Genomic DNA, 23608 nt, shown 5'->3' with positions numbered 1-23608 from the left:
TATCACTGGCCCGAGTCTGTAGTTGTACTCTTCACATTATGATTAATTAATAGGCAGGGTTCTACCATCTTCAGTTCATAATGACTCTCTTGCATATTCCTCAGCTGAGATTGTCCTATTAGAAAGCCAGCATTAAGTGAGGGTGAGCCCATGGACCCTATTGAACCCTACACCGTTCCATGTTGAGGCATGAACCCTGGTTTGGGATGATGGTGTGGCTATGATTCTGGCAGACCCTCACCCAAGCTCCTTGTCATGGGTAGGTAAAGGGTGGTATGGGGTGGTTCAGGACATTGGGTTTGGATCCAACCTTTGTCTGATGGCCTGCCAACCAGTCGGTCACCCCTGTCGCTCAACAACAAGTCCACATCAATACAGTTGGACAACTGTGGGGAATCTGGGCATTTCTCAACTTTGCAAACACCATACTGTTCCAACACCGCCTCGGGGACGCCATATTTCACGGTGCTGTTGGTACCAGAGGAGTCTGTGGAGAACTGCCCCCCGGACGACCACGTACAATTTGGGTTTGGGTAACCAACATTACCGTTTGAATCTGTTTGTAAAATCAACTTTAAAATGAATCTTTAACTAAACTCGAAAACATCACGTAACAAAAGTGTCCTGCATCTATAAAGAATATTCAAAGGCTATGGCAAACTCTTATTTAACATTCAAACACCTTGTACAAGATTTCATGCAAAGACATTGGTTTAATTACCATGACAAGGGGAAACATTCCATGCATAAAATAAAATAAAAACAACACCATGCCACCATGAAGCTGTTAAAATGCAATGACAATACAAAGCATACACCACCTCGTATCCTGTATCACACAGGTCAGCTTGTCCGGATATTCAACAAGCAGTACATGAACCTTTAGCAGTGGTGGAGGGAGGTTTATGAATTTCAAGCACTTCTGTCATAAGACAGATGTATACCAGAGTCAATATTGTTGTTACACAGAAATACTCATATCCAGGGTAAATATGGTGGTAACACATGCACCCATGGGTTAACACTAGTGGTGGTATTCATAAAGGAAGTTAAGTCTGAAAGAAAACTTAGCTTTTAAGTATGTAGGATTAAGTTTTGGCAGTCTCTCGTGAAAATCTGAAGACATGGTTAGGGTAGTCTTAACTGCAAGGTGTTTGACTTAAGTCATAAAACAAAATGGCAGCCAAAGAACTGATACATCCCTTGTTCCACCCAAGAAGGCAAAGGCTTGACAAATAGAACAGTATGGAAGAATTCAGCTGGCAATATCATTCAGATTGAAATGGCATTAGATTTGTTGCCAATCTAATATCATCAGACATAGTGTCTGCTACTGACAATGACCATGTACTTGACGTGACTCACTAAATGCTGATTACATTATGGTCCTCTGCAAATCAGGAAAGTTTAAGCTGTGTACAGCAGATTATCAAGGTGTCTACCAGCCCACCATTCGTCAGTCAGTGGATCTCAAGTTTGTCATCTGTCATATTGTCAAACAGTTTGTTCCATGTCCATTCAGATCAAGCCTTTCTTATAAAAAATGTCTCTCAACATGGCAGTGTGGTGGGCAAGCTGTCTGAGGTGCCAGGCTAGTCATCTAGTGAGCTTGGAGGTGCCGGGATTGAACCCACCTGTGACCAGGTGTAAAAACCTTGGAGTCACCTTTGTGTGCAGACTCTGTTGGTATATGACCAGATGGTGGCCACATGAATATATGCAAACACCTAGTTGTAGGTACAGCAACATGCAGGATATGGACAAAGTGCTGTGACTATATGTCCCAGTCAACCCGCTGTGAATGGGTACCTCATGGGGTACCTCATGAGGATGGGAAAGCCCAGTTTGGATACTCGCTTTGATCAGGATTTTGCAGCTTAACAATAACTTACATGTAGCTAAGTTAGATTTCAACTGATCTGGTTTCTTTATGAATACCACCTAGTTTTTTTCAGAAAGTGTTTATCATCATTTATCTCTATAACACAAGCCTACCAGATTTGAAGCTGAGCATGACGACAGACAAACATAACGACAGACCACAGCAACGAGGAGAGAGTAAAAAGGTCGACGTACCATACATACCTTCCATGATTTTTAACTTTTCTTCATCTGTGGTTTTTTCCTCACTGAGTATCACTTCTTCTAGAGCGAAGCGAACATAGCATTAGTGGTGAACATGGTTGTGAATGAGGTGTTGTTGGTGAAGGTGGTGTTGGTGGTGAAGGTGTTGTTGGTGTTGTTGTTGGTGGTGGTGAAGGTGGTGTTGGTGTTGTTGCTGGTGAAGGCAGTGTTGGTGAAGATGTTGGTGGTGGTGAAGGTGTTGATGATGGTGAAGGTGGTGTTGGTGGTGTTGTGAAGATGTTGGTGGTTTTGGTGGTGTTGGTGAATGTGTTGATGGTGAACATGGTGTTGGTGGTGAATGTGTTTTTGGTGAACGTGTTGTTGGTGGTGAATGTGGTGTTGGTGGTAAAGGTGGTGTTGATGGTGAAGGTGGTGGTGGTGAAGGTAGTGTTGATGGTGAAAGTGTTGTTGGTGGTAAAGGTGATGGTGACATTGTGATGTCAGTGGTAACATCAAGCATGTTGTCAGTGCCTTTGCTAAATATACAGTGATATCACCATGACAACAAGGTGTTCATGGCAGCTGTAAGCATTTTGTCAGTGTCTTTAGCTAACTACACAGCTATATCACCATAACAAAATGATGTTCATGGTGACTGCCTGCATGTTGTCAGTGGCTTGACTGAATATACAGCAATGTCACCACGACAACATGGTGTTCATGGCAGCTGCAAGCATGTGGTCAGTGCCTTGACTAAATATACAGCAATAGTAAAAATAAAATGAAGAGACAGCGTACCTGCTTTGCAAATCCACTCCAGGTATCCATTCAACTCCCGTTCTATCTGTTGCTGTCTACGGAGCTTGAAGAACGCTCTACGGTTTTCTACTCTTTCTCTCTCTTTGGCAAATTCTCTGGAGAAAGGAAAGATTCATATCACATAAAAGTATTCATTATATGCAGGTTCTTTTACAGGAAAGTTAAGGAATGTTGCTGAATGGTGCAATATGTAATATGCCTGCTACATCCGCTCCTGGTACAAAGTTTGCACTAGCAGTTACACAAGTCAGTGCCTGCAGGTTTATGCTGAACTCAGCAATATTCCACCTGTATGGTGGCAGTCTGTAAATAACCAAGTCAGGACCAGAGAACCCAGTGATCAACAGCATGAGCATCGATCTACAATATATGATGATATGTGTAAAGTCTGACCACGCAATCCAGTTAGTCTTCTCTTACAACAACCATAGGTTTGCTGAAGATCAATTCTAACCCGGATCTTCACGGTTTAGCAGAGACATAAGCAACAGGCCACAATATCAGACACAGGAAAATCATTAAACTTACCGAGTCTAACCACCCAATTCTCTTTGATAGCTTCTAACAACACTAATAATTATTTTACAATAGGATGGGAGTATCCTAACCATGATTGTATCAAGTGTGTGATGTGTGATGTGAAAATTAAGAAAATTAAGAATTAATGTCTGTTTTCAAGTTAAGGTGGAGGTAAGAAGACTGCATTACTAGTAATGACAAAAACCTGAATTTTCTGAAACCAGCTACATCTGATAGTTGTAACACTTCCAAAAAGGGTATTCTTTGAATAATTTATTCACATACACATTGAGATCAAAATGGATTCCTTACAGGAGTGATGTTTAAGGATTGTGAAACTGTTTCTGAATTTAATCACATTGTGATCAGTGCACACAGGCTTTCAGTTGGTCAAAGCTTAAAGCTTCGAGACAAATTGGTTGGTGAACATTTTGAATGAATGAGCCTGCAGGTCATGTGATGCCTGTGATGTAAACAAGCTTGGATATTGATCGAAAGCCTAACACTGCTTGTATTCGCTGACTTGCATGGAGGATCATCCAACTCGGCTGCTGACACTACAGCAGTTGTATTGATTGGTGGATATCGATCCACATTCAGAATTAGCAAAATCGGTCCATCGTACGTCTTGGAATGAATGGCTCACTGAAAGGCTTTGACTCTTTTTTGATCTCTACAATCGAAAACGGCTGATGTGACCCACTTCATAGCTACATTTACATAATTACACCCTAGTCTTGGACCAAAGAGATTCATGTAAGATTGAGGAAAGGCAGTCATTACTAATTGCTCATCAGTTTCAGACAAGGACTGTCTTCCTGACCAACGAAAGGGTTAACAGTGTGATGTCAACAACATGGTCAACAAGTAGTGGTCAACAAGTAGTGGTCAACAAGTAGTGGTCAACAAGTAGTGGTCAACAAGGATCATCAATTCGTAGTCAACAACAAGGATCATTCAGATCTGGTCAAAACTGTCATTTGGACTGAGCTGAGGGAAAGATGCCCTGGTTGCAGGCTAGCACTCACAGCTGACGTCATCAGAGTAATATAGAACCTTCTGGAACATCTTGTCCAGAATAGTCTTGTGTGAGATCATGCAGAGTCTCAGACATCATGAGCAAATCTGGGGCTTCAGAACATATTATCTGCCTTTCTAATCATACATATCTCTATTGCCTCTTTCAACATTTCACCATGATGAGACCCAATCTGATTCAAGTGTTTGTTTGTAGTCTATACACTAACTCAACATGCGTTTGGAAATAACTAGCATCTTTTATCCATATTTACATCAAATCTCAAAAATCAAGATTACAATGACAAGCTATTTTTGATTTAGTACAGAATCAATATAAAAAGATTGTCATGACGTCAATGTATGGTATAAATACAAAAAGACCAACATGAGCAATCATGTAGCATGGTGTATTTAAATTTCAGTCATATGAGATTGCATAAATCAACAATGGTGATTTCAAAGAGGGGTTTAGATTAATATCTATTCAGAAATCCACCAAAGGCAGGACTGATCAAAGAGAAACCATAAGAAAATGGAGCATGTTTCAAAGCGCTACGGCCACAATAAGTCTATGTTTAACTATAAGCTTTACAATGGTTGTAGCTGCAATAACTTTCAGAAAGAGAATGCAATTTTCTCTGTCTCTATTTAAAGCTTAAAAAAACCCAAAGTATGTGGGAATCACATTTAATGGTAGATAGATAATCAAATTATTATTTTCATTTGGCTCAAATTTAAAAACACAATAAGAATAGATTTGATTTAAAAACACAATAAGAATAGATTTGATTTAAAAACACAATAAGAATAGATTTGATTTAAAAACACAATAAGAATAGATTTGATTTAAAAACACAATAAGAATAGATTTATCTACCACAAGAACATAGCTTCCTATGGTTTACAGGATGCTCTGAGATTCTGAGATTCTGATATTCCTGAAACTTCTGAAGCTGGGTAATATTTAATAACATATCCATCCATCGTAACATCAGCATATATTCATGATGATTGTATGCTAGGACTAAAGGAACAGAAAACTGCAATGACACATTCTACGTCATAGCTATGAAATTTACAAAAAGATTTCACTTCCTAGTGTCTGGTCTTAAAAATTCTAGACTGGTGTACAAAATATGTCAAGTTGGTTATATGGAAGAATGTAAAGTTATATGTTATGAATTACCATGTCAAACTCCACTTCTTTGGTCAAGAAACTGAATTATTTTTTAATGTTTTCGGTGGCAAATGTCTGAGTAGCAACTGTCCTGGGTGGCAATTGTCCTAGGTGGCAATTGTCCTGAGGTGGTAACTGTCCTGAGGTGGTAATTGTCCTAGATGGATATTGTCCTAGAACTACTAAGAAACCTATTATGCAGACTGCTATGTGGTATTGTTTTGGCCATGTGGCCACAAATATTGTTGATAATAATGAAAACACAGTACATACCCACTTAGGACTCCCAGTACTAGATTCAACATGAAGAATGATCCCAGGACAATGAGAGGTATAAAATATAAAAAGTTGAAATTGCTCCCTAAGGCATCATTTGTCTGAAAAAAAGAATAACAGTGATTATTATTTGGAAGCAATTAACTAAACTTGAATGTCATTAATTGATGTGGAGCACTGAGTCAATTTCAGTTGTGTCATGCAGAATTAGAGACAAAAGACTGCCATTGAACATGTACCATTGTAAACCAAAAGTCACTGTGTTCTGTAATCTGATTGGTTGAAAAACATGATCAAATGGTATTAGATTCCCAGAAACTGCAAGGCTATTTACTGCGTATTGACACTTGAGAACCTCACAAACAATTGTTTTGTTGTGTCATCATAAGTGGTGACGTCATTCAAATCATATTGTGATGTAAAGTTAGAATGACGTCACAAATGAGCAACTCCAGATTCTACCATGGGAACTAGCTGAAACGGCCTGCTGATGACACTTCACTTCTGTACCTGTACTCGATGTAAACAAGTACAGGCAGGAAAACCTTTGGTTTACTTTTGTGTTTACAATGCCGATAAACATCATGTGTTGACCAATTTCTGGGTGTTATTGAGTATTTGAAGCACAGGAATATTTCATTTGAAACCTATGACTGATGATGTCAGTTCCAAATGTATTCCCATGCTTCAAATACTCAATAACACCCTGAAATTGGCCAACACAGGATGTTTATCTCCTAATTCACTTACAGGAGAACGTGTAACAACCAAGTTCAGGTTTTATTATGGACAGAGTCATTGAACATGATATCATGCTGTTTTTAGCTTTTAGAAATATTTCACCAACATGAATGTGGGAAGACCCCTATGTGAGTGAGTATGGTTTTACGCCACTTCCAGCTCTATTGCAGGAATATCATGGAGGTGGACACCAGAAATAAGCTTCACAGATTGTGCCCATGTAGGGAATTGAACCTGGGTCCTCTCATGATGAGGCAGCACTTTGCCCATTACACTACCCTGTTGCCCTGGGAGACATGTGAAATGGCCTTCTAATGTTTAACCATGTGAGAATCTGAACATGGACCTTCAGCAATGTCAGTGAATATTTTAGCCATGACGCTCCCCATCTTCCTTTTTGTGTTGGAACAAGGGTGAAAACAATATGTTAATTATTTTCTCTTCAATAAAAAGTTTTATGCCTGACTCAGCAATATTCCAGCTTTATGGCTGTGGTCTGTTAATAATCAAGTCTAGACCAGACAATCCAGTGATCAACAGCATGAACACTGACCTACACAATTGGGATATAATTATGACATGTGTCAACCAGTCAGCAACCCTGATGACCCAATCTTGTTAGTCACCTCTAACAACAAGCATGGGTTAATGAAGATCAATTTCTACCTAGACCTTCACAGGTAAAAATATCTGAGAAGAAATCATGTTGTGTAGTACAGGTAGGGTAACTTACATAGTACAAAACTGTGGTCCATCCTTCCATTGTTATGCACTGGAACACTGTTAACATGGCATAGCCAATGTTATCAAAGCTGGTGATTCCATAGTTGGGGCCCTGCCAACCTTCTCTACATTTAGATATATTTAATTGGCACTTAAAACCTCCCGCAGAATTGGGATTTTTTGCACACGGTCGTATATCAGGTTCATCACCATAATCGATTTCACCTGGAAGAAAAATCATAGTAAAAATTAACAACTTCTGGAATATCAGAAAATTGTACACCACGTAATAAAATTAAAACTTCCAGTACAATGCACATATCAGAATAGTAAAACATACATTTAGTTGCCATGGATATTTGAGGAAAAAAATGGAACATATTTGTGTCTGTTTTGTATGGCTGTATGCCTCCAGTTTGCAAATAATATGACATGTTCAAGGTGTCAACATCTGGACATTCTTTCTACATTGATCTGTATCTTAATTCATAGAAAAATGGCTGCAATATCAACAATATCAGCCTACAAAGTCCCTCAATCTTTAACTTAACATCCTACAATGTATGTCAATGCTAAACCACAGCCTACAAAGGATATCAATCCCTGACTAGACTATCCACAGACGACTTCGATCCCTAACCACACAGCCTACAAAATATGTCAATGCTCAACCACACAGCCTGCAAAGGATACCAATCCTTGACTAGACCATCCACAGACGACTTTGATCCCTAACCACACAGCCTACAAAATATGTCAATGCTCAACCACACAGCCTGCAAAGGATATCAATCCTTGACTAGACCATCCACAGACGACTTTGATCCCTAACCACACAGCCTACAAAATATGTCAATGCTTAACCACACAGCCTGCAAATGATACCAATCCTTGACTAGACCATCCACAGACGACTTTGATCCCTAACCACACAGCCTACAAAATATGTCAATGCTTAACCACACAGCCTGCAAAGGATATCAATCCTTGACTAGACCATCCACAGACAACTTTAATCCCTAACCACACAAGAACTTAAGTCCTTAACTAGACTGTCCACAAAGGATTTCAATCCACAACCAAATAGCCTACAAAGTTTGTCAATCCCATGACAACTGCCCTTCCCAGACATTAAGTAATAGAAGTAAAACACCTAAAGCTGTGAAAGTTTGATCCAACATTCAGAATGAGCACTTAGTTTCAAAAAGGATAAGAGTCACTTTATCTCATGAAGATCTGACAGCTATCCATAAATATTGGTCAATGACACAGGATGCAGCTGGAATCCTTTGGAACTTAGGAACTATTGAACTATATGGATGAGAATTCTCTCTGACCCAAATGATTGACTGACTGATTGAGTTTTGCTTTATGCAATACTGAGCAATATTCCAGCTACATGTATATGGTGTTGGTCTGCAGATAATCTAGTCTGGACCTGACAATCCTGTGATGAACAGCATGAGCATCGATCTACGCAGTTGAGAACCAATGTGTCAACCAAGTCAGCAATCCTGACCACCGGATCCTGTGTTAGTCACCTCATACGACAAACATGGGTTACTGACGATCAATTCTAACCCAGATCTTCACAGGTACTCTGGCCCAGTCCTGTGTGGCCTGGATTTAGATTGATGTGACCTTTATTACATAGTCCATCAACAATCAGATTTTCAGGAAAACTGCTGCAGATGGTAGTCTCTTAATAAGCCATTCTGGAAGTATCACTTTGCATTTCCACAAAGGGTTCCTTGTTTTGGCCAATAGTCTATGAAAATGTTCATTAATTTCCCTATAAATACAAGTAGCTGAATACTAGATTAATCATCATTAAGGCAACTTGCCAGTGTTAACAAGAATTTGTATGAAGAAAGATACTGAACAAACATATTTTTAAGGAATCAAGTTTGAAATGAAAAATGAGCTGCAGTAGAAATCTGACACAGAAAACTGAAAATTTGATTCTATTATGCAACCAAAACCAGCTGGATACAATCCACACATAATGCAAAGGACATTGTTGCGAAACCAATCATAATATTCAAAATGGAAGCTATATGTCTTCTAATACTAACAATTCCAATATATAATCTTTCTTCTATTAATCCAACATAAGAATTTCTGTTGCAAGGAAAGAACGTCAAGGCAATATCAAAGTCACAAATGAGAAAAAATGTAACTTGGGGTCTGATGCAGTGCTGATATTGGGATACAGCAAGTGATACAATACATTAGAATGCTGATATTTTAGTCAGTATGATATACTGCAAAAGTTTATAGCTCTTTAGCTGCAACACAATATGAATCCCTGTATAATGGTAGCAATACAATACGTATCAGGATACTAAAAGTTTCAAATCTAACACCAACTATAAAACACCTTCAGATCAAAACAAAACAAATTTTGAAGTATTTCATCAACTTCTGCCAGTGTTGTACTATGTTCATTTGGAAAAAAGATAATCAAGTTTACACACTGACTTAGTGAATATTGTTAACATGCATGTGCCATGTCTGAAACAGTTCTTCATGCAGGAATTTCTGAGAGAACATTTACTTATAAAGTGAAAATAAGTAAGCATATATTTTGATCATCAAAGAAAAGTATGTCAGGGGACCAAGGATTGATGCATCCATGAGTATCGAGGAATTGTCACACAACAAGTCTGAGTGGCTATATGACTACTTGGTGTTTTTAGACATAAACATGTTAAACTATACACAGTTTTGAATAAATTATGTTTTCAAAGAAAGAATCAATATTTGGGTTCCCTACTTCTGTTACATTGCAAGTATGCTATTATATTTATTAGTATAGGATAGGATATGTACATGTATAGAGAGCACATATCCACACAACTAGTACATGCTCAAGGTGCTGGAATTTTTCCCCACGATCATTGGATGTCAATTTCAACACAGCACATCATATTATCAATCTCAACTCCCTGGGGATCAGGGCTCCAGATAAGAGCCGTATCGGTGTATGTATGGATATAAAATATGCAGGATCCAACAGGAAATATTTTAGAAAACGTATCAGATATGCACTATGGCCATGTTGTAGGGTCTAAGAATCATTTACACACATATTTATCTGAAAAGGTTAAAATTGTTTTACCGGGGTTTGTTTTCATCTGTGTACACAAGAGGAGTTAGTACTCTAAATGTACTATTATGTTTTTCCAGTACTCCTGGAGTACATACTCCTAATGTTGAAAAATTATCTGAAGCCCTGTGAGGGGCATACATATTGCATGTGTTTTCACTGCATGAAATACTCACCTATCGTTCTACCAAATTTGGTTTTGAAACAAGCGTTGTGGAAAGCACCGGAATAGAACTCCAGCCCAACGATTGCAAAGATGATGATGGCAAAAAGCACCAATAAACACACTTGTAACAGTGGAGCCATGGCCCTTATGATAGATTTCAACACCACCTGCAAACCTGAAATGTACATAAGAGGATTCAACATACACACTCATCTCAATGAAAGTATTTCTTCATAGGGAAATATTAAAACTTAATTTTTCATAAGAGGAATATTACAAATGATTTTATTAGATTTACTACAGATGAGACAGGTCCGTTACATTTTGAAGTTTACATTTTCAAAAACATTTAAAATTTAAAAAACATGTAACACTATTAAAAGAAGATGGAAAGTAATGTATAAACACATAATGTTGTATAAACACATAAATGCATTTCAAAGACATGAAAAAACTGAAAAAAAAAATTATAAAAAATGTTTGTGGTTTTACATACATTCAAAACAAAGACATACAAATTCTTTTCTGTCAGTGCTGTGTATTTTGAAATTTTGAAATGCATCATCAAGAGATAATCACATATAATCCAGATTTATTGTTTATTGTACATTTATCAAACATCCATCTAAAAAACAGTTTTCATTTCCTTAGATCAAAAGTACCAATTTTGGTCAAATACTGGCTTCAGATAGACACTGTTTCAATATGGAGTGTTGAAACCATCAGTATCAGGGTACAAGAATACAGTGATGATGACAGTGTAGATGATAATTTTTGGTAAATCACCCAGTGAAAGATTTACAAAACACTGACAGAGACTGATCATATTCTTTCTCAGGATTGTGAAAAGTTAAAAATTGATTATCTTGGAAAATGATAACAGCTCTATGTACTTCTTGCAAAATTACAAGTAAACTGTAAAGAATTAAAATATAAATACATGCTTACATTTAATAGAAATGCTGATAGAAATATCACTATATGAAGTATTACATTGTTACTGGTTTTCAGAATTATAACTATTGATTTCATTCAAAAACATAACACACAGTCATGATAGATCATGCATTCAGAAAGAAACTATGCTTCAAATACGTGTTACAAAACTAAAACATATTTACAAACACAAACAGGCATGCTTCCAAACACTAATTACATTGATCTGTGATTTACCAAACACAATAGATAACAATGGCTTGTAACTGAGAAATAGCACACACTGGAGATGAGTGATGTAATGACAGAGACACATGATTGACAGGTGGTGGCATGCATTTCCCCCCTCCCTATATCAGAAAATTTAGCCACAATGTCAGCCACATGCACGACAATGATCTCCTCTACCTCGTCTCAAACTCTACAAGTTGGAGAAAACTTTTGAATTTACATGCTTGAAATCTTTCAGAAGAATAACATGCTGAATCTAAACCATTATTGTAAAATTGCACCAAAAGATGAACATATTTATGATTCTTTTTAACAACTTTTGCAACTTGTTAAACTATCTGATTATTTGAAGGAAATGTGTCCAAACATGAAATTGTCTTGAAAAGAGCAGGAGTCATCAGATTCCGAAGCTAATGTTGAGTGTTTTAGATGCAGGAGACGGTAGAAGACGTGTGGAGATCATGACTAGCTGCTGCCACCTGAATGATAGAGAAACAATGAGCACCGCCACATTGGTGACCAGGCCTCTTGGCGCCGACCACACAGGGTACATACTGGGAATCCCAGACACTAGTTTGAGGGGTCGGAGAACCCTAACGGCTCGGAGGGTACGCAGGTTGAAGGTCGTGGACCCCATCGAACTGAAGTATGTCAGCAAGCTGCAGGACATCAGAGATTATATCAGGTGATGAATGGATTGTTTGGTGGGCAGATGTGGGACAGGTAGGTGGTAGATGGATTGGTAGGATACAGATGCAGCACAGGTAGATGGATTGGTAGGAGATAGATGCAGCACAAGAAGATGGATTGGTAGGAGATAGATGCAGGACAGGTACATGGATTGGGAGGAGATAGATGCAGCACAGGTAGAAGGATTGGGAGGAGATAGATGCAGGACAGGTAGATGGATTGGGATCAGACAGATGCAGGATATCTAAATGGATTGGGAAGAGATTACTAAGGCAGGGTAGGTAGATGGATTGTAGGAGATAGATACATCACAGGTAGAAGGATTGGGAGGAGATAGATGCAGGCTAGGTAGATAGATTGGGAGGAGATAGATGCAGCACAGGTAGATGGACTGGGAGGAGACAGATGTAGAACAGGTAGGAGGTTGAGGGATCGTTAGGATATAGATGCAGGACAGTTTAATAGATTGGTGGGGGATAGATGCAGGATGGGTAAATGGATTGTGATCAGATAGATGCAGGACATGTAAATAGATTGGAAAAAGAAATTTGGAGGGCAGGTAAATGTATTGGGGGGTAGATAGATGCAGGACAGGTAAATGGATTGGTAGGAGGCAGATGTAAGACAGGTAGGTTGTAGATGGATTGGTAGGAGATAGATGCAGGAAAGGTAGATGGATTGATAGGAGATAGATGCAGGAAAGGTAGGTGGTAGATGGATAATTATTCACAAGGTAAAGTAAGGTAGAAATGTAGACGATCACAGGGAAAACAGAGGATAAATTTTGGGAAGACAGTCTCAGGGTAAATAGAAGCTGGATAGTGAAAAGATGGTCACATGGGTAAGCAGAGGCCACACTGTGTGTAGATAGCCACAGGATAAATAGCTGACTGTTTGGAGAGACAGAGAACATGTGGGATACACAAGGAGATAAAGATGAAAGAGGAGGGACAGGCTGACAAACAATGAGGTGTGATTGACCATGTAGGGAACATAGGATGGTGATAGTGACAATGACAACCAGACGGATGACAACCCAGATGATGACAACCCACTTCATGACAACCCATGTGATGATAACTCACATGACAAAACATCTGATGACAATCCATTTGATGGCAACCCAGATGATGACAGCCCAGATGATGACACGATAACCAATATGGTGATTCATATCACATAACTAACTGTCACTCAAGTCTGACAATCCACAGACTACATCTGCCATGATGTATGCTAAGGAACGAGGGGGACATCATGTTCCAGATGCAATCTGTGGTCACTGGGACAGCAGTTTCCAACATGGCGCACAACATTCTTGCCAACACAATTTGTCTCAATTTGCAAGGTACCTTCAGCCATGTTGGTAACATCAGCCCTCCGATGCTAATGATATATGAGCATGTCTACACAAAACTATTAACAGTGGTACTACCACTCAAGTTGGTGTCCTTGCTATGTAATCAAGTTCATTCAACTAGTCTAGGAAGTGTTATTCAAACATGCAAGAGTAGACATGTTAGAAGAGGTTAGAGTGTCAGCAATTCAAACTCATCATGACTGGAAAGTCCTCACTGACAGAAATATACTTATTGTATGAGAGACTGCCGTCAATCTGGGGAATACTTCAGAAATGGACAATATACTGACCAATGGGATTTCGAATCATGTAAGGAAGAATTGTTGACAATTTCTGGTAGGACACAAACAACATAACCAAACCACAGTTAAACTATAGGGCCTTCATGCAAAATTTTGATCCCAATCAAGGGCCATACTTGGAATTCCTGACACCAGCTTCAGGGGTCTTAAAACCCTGACAGCTCGGAGGGTTCGCAGGTCGAAAGATGATGAGGAAGTGCTTGTATGAAGAAGGGTTATAAACCTGCCCAGGGTAAAATAAAACATGTCGATAATAACCCTTTACCATTTGGGGATGTCTGTGTTGTACTTTGGAGAGAAGTGTGACACTGCTTTTTACTAGAAACTAGTTCAAGTTTGAGTATATGTCTCAATATCATGTTCTTTTGAAGTAATGTTTAAAAAATATTTCCAGTCTTGACTTTGTGAATATAGGAAATAATTTCAAATGTCAATTGACATGAAAGTTTCATTTGATTTTGGTTACAAAATTTGAAAACCAAACTTCAGTTGAGTTTCTGCAAGCTAGATTTGAAAAACAACTAAAGACAAAGTTTGAATGGTTAATGTGAAAACAGATATAATACTGAAATATTGAAATCTGTGTCCAAAGTAGCAGTGATATAAGAACTTTCACCAACCAAAATTGTAAGGAAAACAATACAGGTGAAATGAATATGGCTTCAGAGATAGTAAAATGATAGAAAATGCAAATGCTCATATAAACAATTTCAAACACATTATGAGAGCTGAAAAAAATGTTTAACATGTGTTATACAAATACATACTGGGGACAAAAATAGCACACCAGCACCAAGGGACTGAAACCTGTTGGAAACTGAATGACCATATGCATGAAGCAAGGAATGGCTTGCTGAAGAGATAAACTGTATTTTATGAAAGTAAAATAATTTTCTGATTCAACTCTAATTTTCTGCTAATCTCTAAATCAAATTAAATTTCATAATACCAAACCATGAATAAGTCAGTTTTAAAAAAATCTATGATTTTTTATTCATGTCTAAATAATGACAAGAAAATTGTTCATATTGATTTTATTAAAAAGCAGGGTATGTTTAAGTATTATTTAATTATTATTATTATGTTTAATAGATGATGAGGGAGAATGGTAAAGGGAGGCAGGATGTCTACAGGGGTGCCCATCAATCACCCAGGACCGCCTTGGAGAAATAAGTAAGGGTCTTAATAACCTCTCCCCTGACATCTCACTCACTCTCTATCCCTGTAACCAATTTCAAGGGTCTTAACACTCGAAGGGATCTTATCAGTGATTGGTCCAGCAGTGGGAAAACTAAACCAACAGTTCTGTGAAAAAAAAACAGGAATCTGTGACAATTGATCATGTTGGAATCGGAGATCAAACAGTTGATAAGTATATGATGGGATTACCAAGGTTACACACTGGTGTCCTTCAGCGATTTCATCAACAGTTTTGAAAGGCAAAAGGTACAGCAATATTTAGTAAAGCAAATTTTTACACATGGTAAAGGCTGTAATATTTAGTAGAGCCACTTTTTACACATGTTAAGGGCTGCAATATTTAGTAAAGCCACTTTTTTACACATGGTGAGGGCACTGATATTTAGGACAGCCAGTTTTTACCCATGGTAAGGACAGTATGGTCTATGTTGGTGTTCTAAGGGTTAACAGATTGGTCAGATTTATACAAGGATCATAGAGTCTTCCGTGATGTGCTCATCTCCCTCCCAACAAACATGGTAGACAGGGATATGAGCCATTACTACTCAGGTCTCATGGATGATTCTAGCATCAGTGTTTCCCACACAATTTGACATGGTTTCACGTTTGAGAGAAACAGTAATTGCTGGTGAACATTCAAAATATAACTGTCTGCAATTAGATATATTCAATACAAAATGACATCACATGAGGATGAAAACATCTCATTCAACAAATTCAATTTCTGAAGGTCATTAAACTTCATTTCTACATTTCCATTAATATATTGATGAGCTCAAAAAGTTACTGTTTAATGACTTTCAGACACACTGTAATAAACGTAACTAACTAATGACTTACCCTGTAACAACTACTATAAAATCCATAATGTTCCAAATGTTTCGTAGATATGAGCCTTTATGAAGTACAAAACCTAGAGCTACAATTTTTAGTAAAGCTTCCACGCAGAAGATGCCCAGAAAGTATATTTCTGTATCATCCTGAAACAAGAGAAACATGATGTTAGGATACTGAAATATGGAGTTGGGATACTGAAACATGGATACAGATATGTGGAGTTAGGATGCAGAAACATGGAGTAAGGATACAGTCAAACATTACAGTTTTACTTGTTGAAAATAGATGTGGTTTTGAGCATGCATGTGTGTGTGCGTGCGTGTGTGTCTGTGTGGGTGTGTGTGTTCATGTGTATGTGTGTGTGTGTGTGTGTGTCCATGTGTGCACATTATCACATGTATGTGTGTGTATGTGTGTGTGAGTGTGTGTGTGTGTCCATGTGTGCACATTATCACATGTATGCATGTGTATGTGTGTGTGAGAGACAAGGCATGCTCCTGTATTTTGATTAAAAAAATAATAGGATGTCATAAAAAGAAATGTATATGCTTCTTATGATAATATCTTATTCTCAGTATTACCATTACATTTGTGTTACAGTAGGGAGGTTTTCAGTTTTACGTTTAGCACTAAATCTGTAAAATAAAAAGCAGACCACATATATGAACTTTGCGCTAATGAATAATGTTACGTGGGGCATTTGTTGCTAACCATTTTTGCTATGGCCTGTGTGAAAGAATAGTCTAATATTGAGCTACACAAGCTGTAAACGTATACTACAATTGTGTTTAAACTCATCATTCATTAAATGTATGCAATACATTTCTACAATACAATCAGATGTTGGATTTCTGTTTATGTCGCCACAAATGTAACTTAGCACTATGATGCCCATATAATGAATCAGTGCTTTTATCCCTGTACATTACACTGCAATGTACTCTTTAAGGATGCTTTAGTCCAAGTAGTGCAGGCAATGTCAATATTGATCAATGTCTTCTGTCAACACAAAGCAATTAACACCACCAGGAATGAGACCTGTGTAATTGACACCCCACTAGGCGGCACTGCTTGTGTTACTTCGCACCATGTCTGGAGTTGCTGAAATCAGCCAGCAGCAAATTCACCAGCAGTAGATATTTAAAGTGAAAGCTTTAAGACCTCTGAAGCTTGTGCCACAATGTAAACTAATGTCAGCTGTCACCATAGTTACAAGTAAATCATTTAAATTATACATATTTTGGTACATGCAAGTATTTACTGCATTTTTTAATTTACATGCTCATTTAACGCTTTAGCATTGCAGAGAGGGCTTGGCATAAGGGAAAACTGTGGTTTAGAGACTGTGAGACAGACTAGTCACAGTACTGCATGACATCAGTAGATTTTGTTTACTATGACTAATATGTTGTTCCTCTTCAGAATAATCATGAATAAAACACACATCTACTTATAGTTCTGTCAACTGGAACTGGCAACTGGCCAAGTGAATCATTGACTGGTGCAAACAACATGCTCTTCACAGCTTTCAGCATCTTACAGGTGCCATATTAACCAAACTGAAAGTGGATCTTTATAACGTAGAGTATGACTAATATTGGCACCTAAATCATCATTTCTGAGTCATCAGGGATTGTTTTGGGTTATTGAAACACAATGATACTGTATATACACTGATAACATTTCTTCATAATGTTATTTAGGACAGACAGTATTATTTCTTGTTGTACAGATTTGGGGACTTTTAAAGATTAAAAGTATTTTACTTTTGACAGTTTATGAAGTGAATATGAGGCAAAAAACATTCTAAAAACATTTTTTTCCCCTTATACTTTAAAGAATACAACCAAAGTATCTGTAAAGTAAGAAACAAAATTGGTCTGGCCTTATCAAGGATTAAAACCTGGATACTAATTTTGAAAAATAATGAAATGCCCTGGGCTATATATAGTTCTGTTTATGAGACCACAAGGCGCAAACAAATTTTGGTCAAGAAATCTAATCAAAGTGAAATCTTTTGCGTGTCACATGTCATTGCCTATGTCTTAATACATTTTATCAAATATTTAGGGTAAGCTTCACATATTTAGTCATTTTAATGATGGTGACAACAGCAAGGCAGGTCCACCATTTAAGTTGTAATAAAACTGCCATGCTCAAAGGGTTATTTTATGGAAACTTGAAATGGACAAGTTATTTCACCATAAATCTCATAAATTTCATCTGCATAATGTCGTCAAGTGACAGAGAGTAATTCTATGTATATTTTATTGATTATTGATATGTAAAATCAATATTTGGCCTTTCAAATACACACTGAGGTAACATGAACATGGTGCTCCAGCTGTCCCTATAACAAAGCACAGCATGAACTAGCCATCAATGTATGTTCACTCAAAGCAATATAACCTCATTGCTTCTTATAAGAAGACTGACCTAGTTAATAGGGGCAAGGAATATAATATCCTAACATGAAAACAAGTAGGTCCATATACATATTCCATGACAGATGCTCATTAATACCATGTAGTTCTTCATTAAAAGTGATTATATGTCAGTATAATTAATAGTTAATTAAATAAATACAGATCTGGGTACTTCAATATTGTCTGATACATCAGAGAACCTTTAAACATATTTTAAAACCTGTCAAACTAAGGTTTGCGATAAATTCAGTTTTGATAAAAATAATTGAAAGAGATTTTAGAATCACTATTAATTAAGCACATTTCAAACAAAATGAAATGTTTTGATTGGGGTATTGACTCATTTGGAACTGGAAATATCTTGACAACAGCTTCCTAGATCTTGATACAGAACATTTTACAATAATGGAATAGAGCTTTAAAACCAATTACTGGAACTGCAATATCACTAGGTTTTTTACGATTGCCTCACCAGTTTTGATATTGAAATATTTATAGGGACTGGACTAACATAAGGAATTGGATACATTTATAAAGAGATTAGCCCAGACCAATTTTTTCTCTTGATTATCGTATAAAGACATGCAGGAAAAAAAACACAATCAACAGTCAAAGTATCATTCCTTCTAAATATTATAGTGTTTAACTTCTGGCAATTTATCATATGTATATGGGGCAAAAAACAATCAGTCTTGTGAGTTTACATTTTTGCACAATAAAAACATAAGTATTATATTCTTTTAGCAGAGAAATATAGTTGGTTTTTCATCTTATTCTTGAAAAAATATGACCAGCAGATCCATAAAACAAGAAAGAATTCAAAAGAATTTTTTCTTGTCAGGTTACATTTTTGGCAAAAAACCCATAAGGATCATATCTTTTAAGCAGAGAAATTAAGCTTGTTTTTCATCTTATTCTTGATAAAATACGACCATCAGATCCATAAAACAAGAAAGAAAATTGGTTTGGCCTTACCGTTGTCTGTTCTGGTATTCACATTTGAATGTAAGGGGTATTGTGTGTGGGGTGAGTTGTGTCTGGGGTGAGTTTTGGTGTGTATGTTGTGTGTTGTGGTGTGCATGTGGTGTGTGGTGTGCATGTGGTGCGTAGGTGTGGGTGTGGGTGTGGGTGTGGGTGTGGGTGTGGGTGTGGGTGTGGGTGTAAGGGATGATGTGTGTGGGACGAGGGTTGTAGTACTCACCAGCTGAACAGCCAGAGGGGTCTTGTCATTCTCCGGCAGATGTTCCTCCAGGCCGAGGACAATGCAGTTGGCGATGATGGTGAGAAGTACCATATACTCAAAAGGCGTGAAGTACGTTAAGGAAATTTTGGTTTGATAACACAACATACATTAATAACAAAAACATATACATGACAGCAATGTTTACTAATTATGACACAAGATTTCAGTTACATCACTGTCAGTCTGACAAAGGGAAAGTAATGCTGACCACAGTTGACTGCCATGTTGGAGAAACCAAAATATGATGATTCTGGTTCTGAAAAGGGATGTAACTCATACTGTAGTGATGTCTGAACAGTCAACAAGAAAGCATGCAAGGAGTGAGTTCAGTTTTAAGGCATTCTCAGAAATATTCCAGTGATACGACGGTGGTCTGTAAATAACTGAGTTTGAACCTGACAATCCCATGATCAACAGCATAAGCATCAGTCATGCAATTGTGGACCGATGACATGTGTCAACCAAGTCAGAGGAACTGACCACAGATCCATCTATGACAAGCATGGGTTATTAAAGATCAATTCTAACCTGGATCTTCATGGGTCAGATAGTCTGCAAACTACCAACATGGGTAAACCCCACTGACAACTGAAAGAGACATGATGTTAAGTATAAGTAATAAGGACAGAAAATGTGAGCATTGTTTTACAATGTGCAATTTCTGGTTTCAAACAAAATGCTCTCCTTTATCCATACTATACTCCACAGGGAGTTGAGAAGACAACCTGAATGTGCACTGGTTCCTGAATATGGAAAAAATTTCAGGGGCATGCATTATGTTGAATTAGCCTTATACAAATCTAATATTTATCTGACATATCCTCCATTTGAACATTATTTTACAAAGTAGTAATTAAGCCATTAAGTTAGATGGTGTGTGAAAATCAAGTTTCCTAAGATCTGGAAGAAAAGGTAAATTACATTCAAGATGGATGTCTTTACGTTTTTCTTGTCTACTTGAGGCACAGTTCCACAAAGCCATCTTAACTCAACCAAGGTCATGCTTATGTTAAGTAGGAGAGATACAATCCTATTTGAGACCGCTTTGTCAAATGGAGCCTGCTCTCAAGAAGATTAAACAGAGCATCACACTACTCCGATTTGGAAAGCTTTGTGTCACTTATATTAGTCTAATGGACACAGATGTATATCACACTATGGAGCTGGCTTGTTTCTACTATTCCAGCCAGTGCTCTTGCAGGATGGACTTTCCTTGTTTGGTTGTATATGCATGTTTTCCTATTAATTATTCTCTTTGATAAGAAAAAACAATCAGTTGAACTTCAGGCATAAAATAATGATGGCTGCTTTTGAGATTTTTATTGCTTGTCTGATAATGACAGTTCAACAATTGCTTCTGGGAAATGGTGAAGCACATCGTTGTTGTTAGCAACCAGCTACTGGAAACCAGGGGCAGATGCAGCTTTTTGAGAAAGTAGGGGTGCACACTATTGAGAAGAGGGGGATGCAGACTTCATTTACACTCCAGTTTCAATGGTCATTTAACAAAATGTCTGACAAAGAATAAGAAATAGCACCCTTGCGAGACACCCACTCCGATCCACCTATGGAATCGAATGTGAACGCATCCTTGCACTTATGTCAAGTCCATGGTGGCTGCCAGACTGCTGTTAAACATTGCAGGTGTCGTGTGCTCTAGAGCGGAACATGGTATGTGAAGTAAAGAGCTGAAAGCACATATATGGGACTGTGAGGAAAGAACGCTCTACCTGCAGCATCCCCGCACCTTGACGTTTGCGAGTGTTTTGTTTTGGTTCGTCGTGATGCCTTCTGCACCCTCAAGTTCCCATTAAGTTTTCATTGTTTGAACGCCAGTAACAGCAGAGGTTGTTGCATGATTAAAAATGCATCAAACGTTTCTTGTAAGATAACAAATGAGTTATGTAAAGTTTGGGGCAGAGACTAGTCCGGGAGCTGTAGCTTACAGTTCCTGGGGCGGGTAAAGCTTTTCGAGAAAAAAAGTGATGCAAAGTTCATTTTGATGGGAGTTTCAATGGCCATTTTAGAGCTTCTACGACACAGTAGGGTGCGCATCCTTGCATCCCACCCCCTCTGCATCTGCCTATGAGTTCAATAAATATCGGCCACAATGTCATATGATAATATATGGCAGGCAGATATAAGGAAAACATAATCTATTTTACGATGAGATTTTCGAGCATCGTGTGGGGATGTCTGAGAACTGTCACACTAACGATTGTTATTATTATTTTTTAAATTTGTCTGACATATATCTTTTAAAGGCTCCCAACATGAATGGAAACTTCGTTTTAATTACAAAACTACCCACGGTCTAAAGAAGTATGAAGTTTTTCTCACTTCAAGTTTGAGCAGACCATCAATGCACTTCTTTTGAAATAACACATTTCTAGATACTTCCAAATTATTCCATAACACAACACTTTTTTCAAAGGCTTTGGCATAGAATTAGGTAAGCAAACAAGTGTCGTCGTCAACGTGATGTAAAAGGTGCTTTCGCTACTTTCGTCTGCGCATGTCTGACTGAGGTCATCCAACAATCGGTTCATTATTGAGAACGCGCACTGCGATTTTTGTTTCAAATACTTGTCATACATGTGTCGTCACATGGTAAATGAATTGTACGAGGCAGATATAGTCAGCAACAGTTTTACGACATCCAGGTAGCCATGCATATACGTCGCTAGTTTGAGAACGTCTCACTCATGTCCGTTGTGTTCTGGGTACGGTTCGTCGTTTTGGTTGCGCTCTGCTGCTGGTTCAAGATGTTCAATTAACCACTGTACCAAGAGAACACCGCACAGAATACACAATTACTTATGAGCCACACAGCTGAAATCAAACAAATCTCCCTGACTAGATTATCGAGAATTTACAACATTTTATGCAACCGGTTTTCGATCGTTTCGGTAAGAAGCACCACCACGCAGACGATTATTTGTCGCAAAGGTCGGGTGATATTGAGCTGTATTCGATCAAGAGGGTGTTAGCATGGAAACCTTTAGTCACCAAGGACGCTTACAGCTTCATTTATATGCCAAGTACCGCTCTTTTCCTATTTAATGTTCGTTGCATTCATCAGCCAAGTAATCTCAGGGATGTAGCAGAGAGGAAGATACGAATAGCAACAGGTCAGATTGACTGCACACGACGCTTCGAAGTGGTCGGTTTCGATCTGACTTGGTGATTGTGTTCGGTCCTGACTGATAAAATCTCTCATAAAACGAACTGAGAATGGATTTGAAACAGCCGAGTTAAAAGTGAGAATAAAAAACTGCAATGCACGCAAAGCTAAAGCACACAACTGCCAGTTTTTCAAATTCGTAATCGCACGTCCGTCAACAATCATCCTATTCAATAAATCTTTGCTAAGTGTCTTAATTGTTTCACTGAATTTAATTATTTTACTTTTGGCGCTGGGAGGTGAGTAGTTCACGAACAGTGCACTTAGTTCTACAGTTTCTCAGTTAGTTGTAATTTGTTGTTTTCACATGACCCTGTCACTTTCTTAGCTGATAAAACTAGTAACCGACTACACGTGGAAGACGTTTCAAAAGACGCACACCTTTTCACCGACGCCATTAGTTTTCTGGGGACGAGATCTAAGTTCTATTGCCAGAAAATAACTATGTCATTAGATTGTTTCAAACAGCCGTGTAATTTCAAGATGAAAGAGTAACATGATTGGAATTTTGTCAGCTAGTCAGATACAGAACGAACGCTCATCACAAGTGTCCCTCTCAAGCCAGACCTGCGGGCAACGCGGGAC

The 23608-nt window shown here is 38.0% G+C and overlaps 1 protein-coding gene across 20 annotated transcripts in view; it reads right to left on the bottom strand.

Moving 5' to 3' along the window:
* LOC137273392 (voltage-dependent calcium channel type A subunit alpha-1-like) overlaps nucleotides 1-23608 on the bottom strand; it is a 347991-nt gene that overhangs the window by 78838 nt on the left and 245545 nt on the right. For 13 of the 20 annotated variants that reach the window (XM_067806028.1, XM_067806022.1, XM_067806025.1 and 10 more), the window contains exons 4-11: nucleotides 19798-19903; nucleotides 16174-16313; nucleotides 12337-12440; nucleotides 10625-10789; nucleotides 7350-7564; nucleotides 5873-5976; nucleotides 2863-2978; nucleotides 2077-2142 (exon numbers count right to left, since the gene is read on the bottom strand). In XM_067806028.1, the coding sequence (XP_067662129.1) occupies nucleotides 2077-2142; nucleotides 2863-2978; nucleotides 5873-5976; nucleotides 7350-7564; nucleotides 10625-10789; nucleotides 12337-12440; nucleotides 16174-16313; nucleotides 19798-19903 (1016 nt within the window). Of the gene's footprint in view, nucleotides 1-2076; nucleotides 2143-2862; nucleotides 2979-5872; nucleotides 5977-7349; nucleotides 7565-10624; nucleotides 10790-12336; nucleotides 12441-14249; nucleotides 14357-16173; nucleotides 16314-19797; nucleotides 19904-23608 lie in introns of all 20 variants that reach the window. The other 7 variants (XM_067806035.1, XM_067806024.1, XM_067806042.1 and 4 more) reach the window with 2 other exon arrangements.

Source organism: Haliotis asinina, chromosome 2 (genome assembly GCF_037392515.1).
Source record: "Haliotis asinina isolate JCU_RB_2024 chromosome 2, JCU_Hal_asi_v2, whole genome shotgun sequence".
NCBI classification, from domain to species: Eukaryota; Metazoa; Mollusca; class Gastropoda; order Lepetellida; family Haliotidae; genus Haliotis; species Haliotis asinina.
The sequence above is the reverse complement of the archived record's forward strand: the minus strand, read 5'-3'. Positions and strand labels throughout refer to the sequence as shown.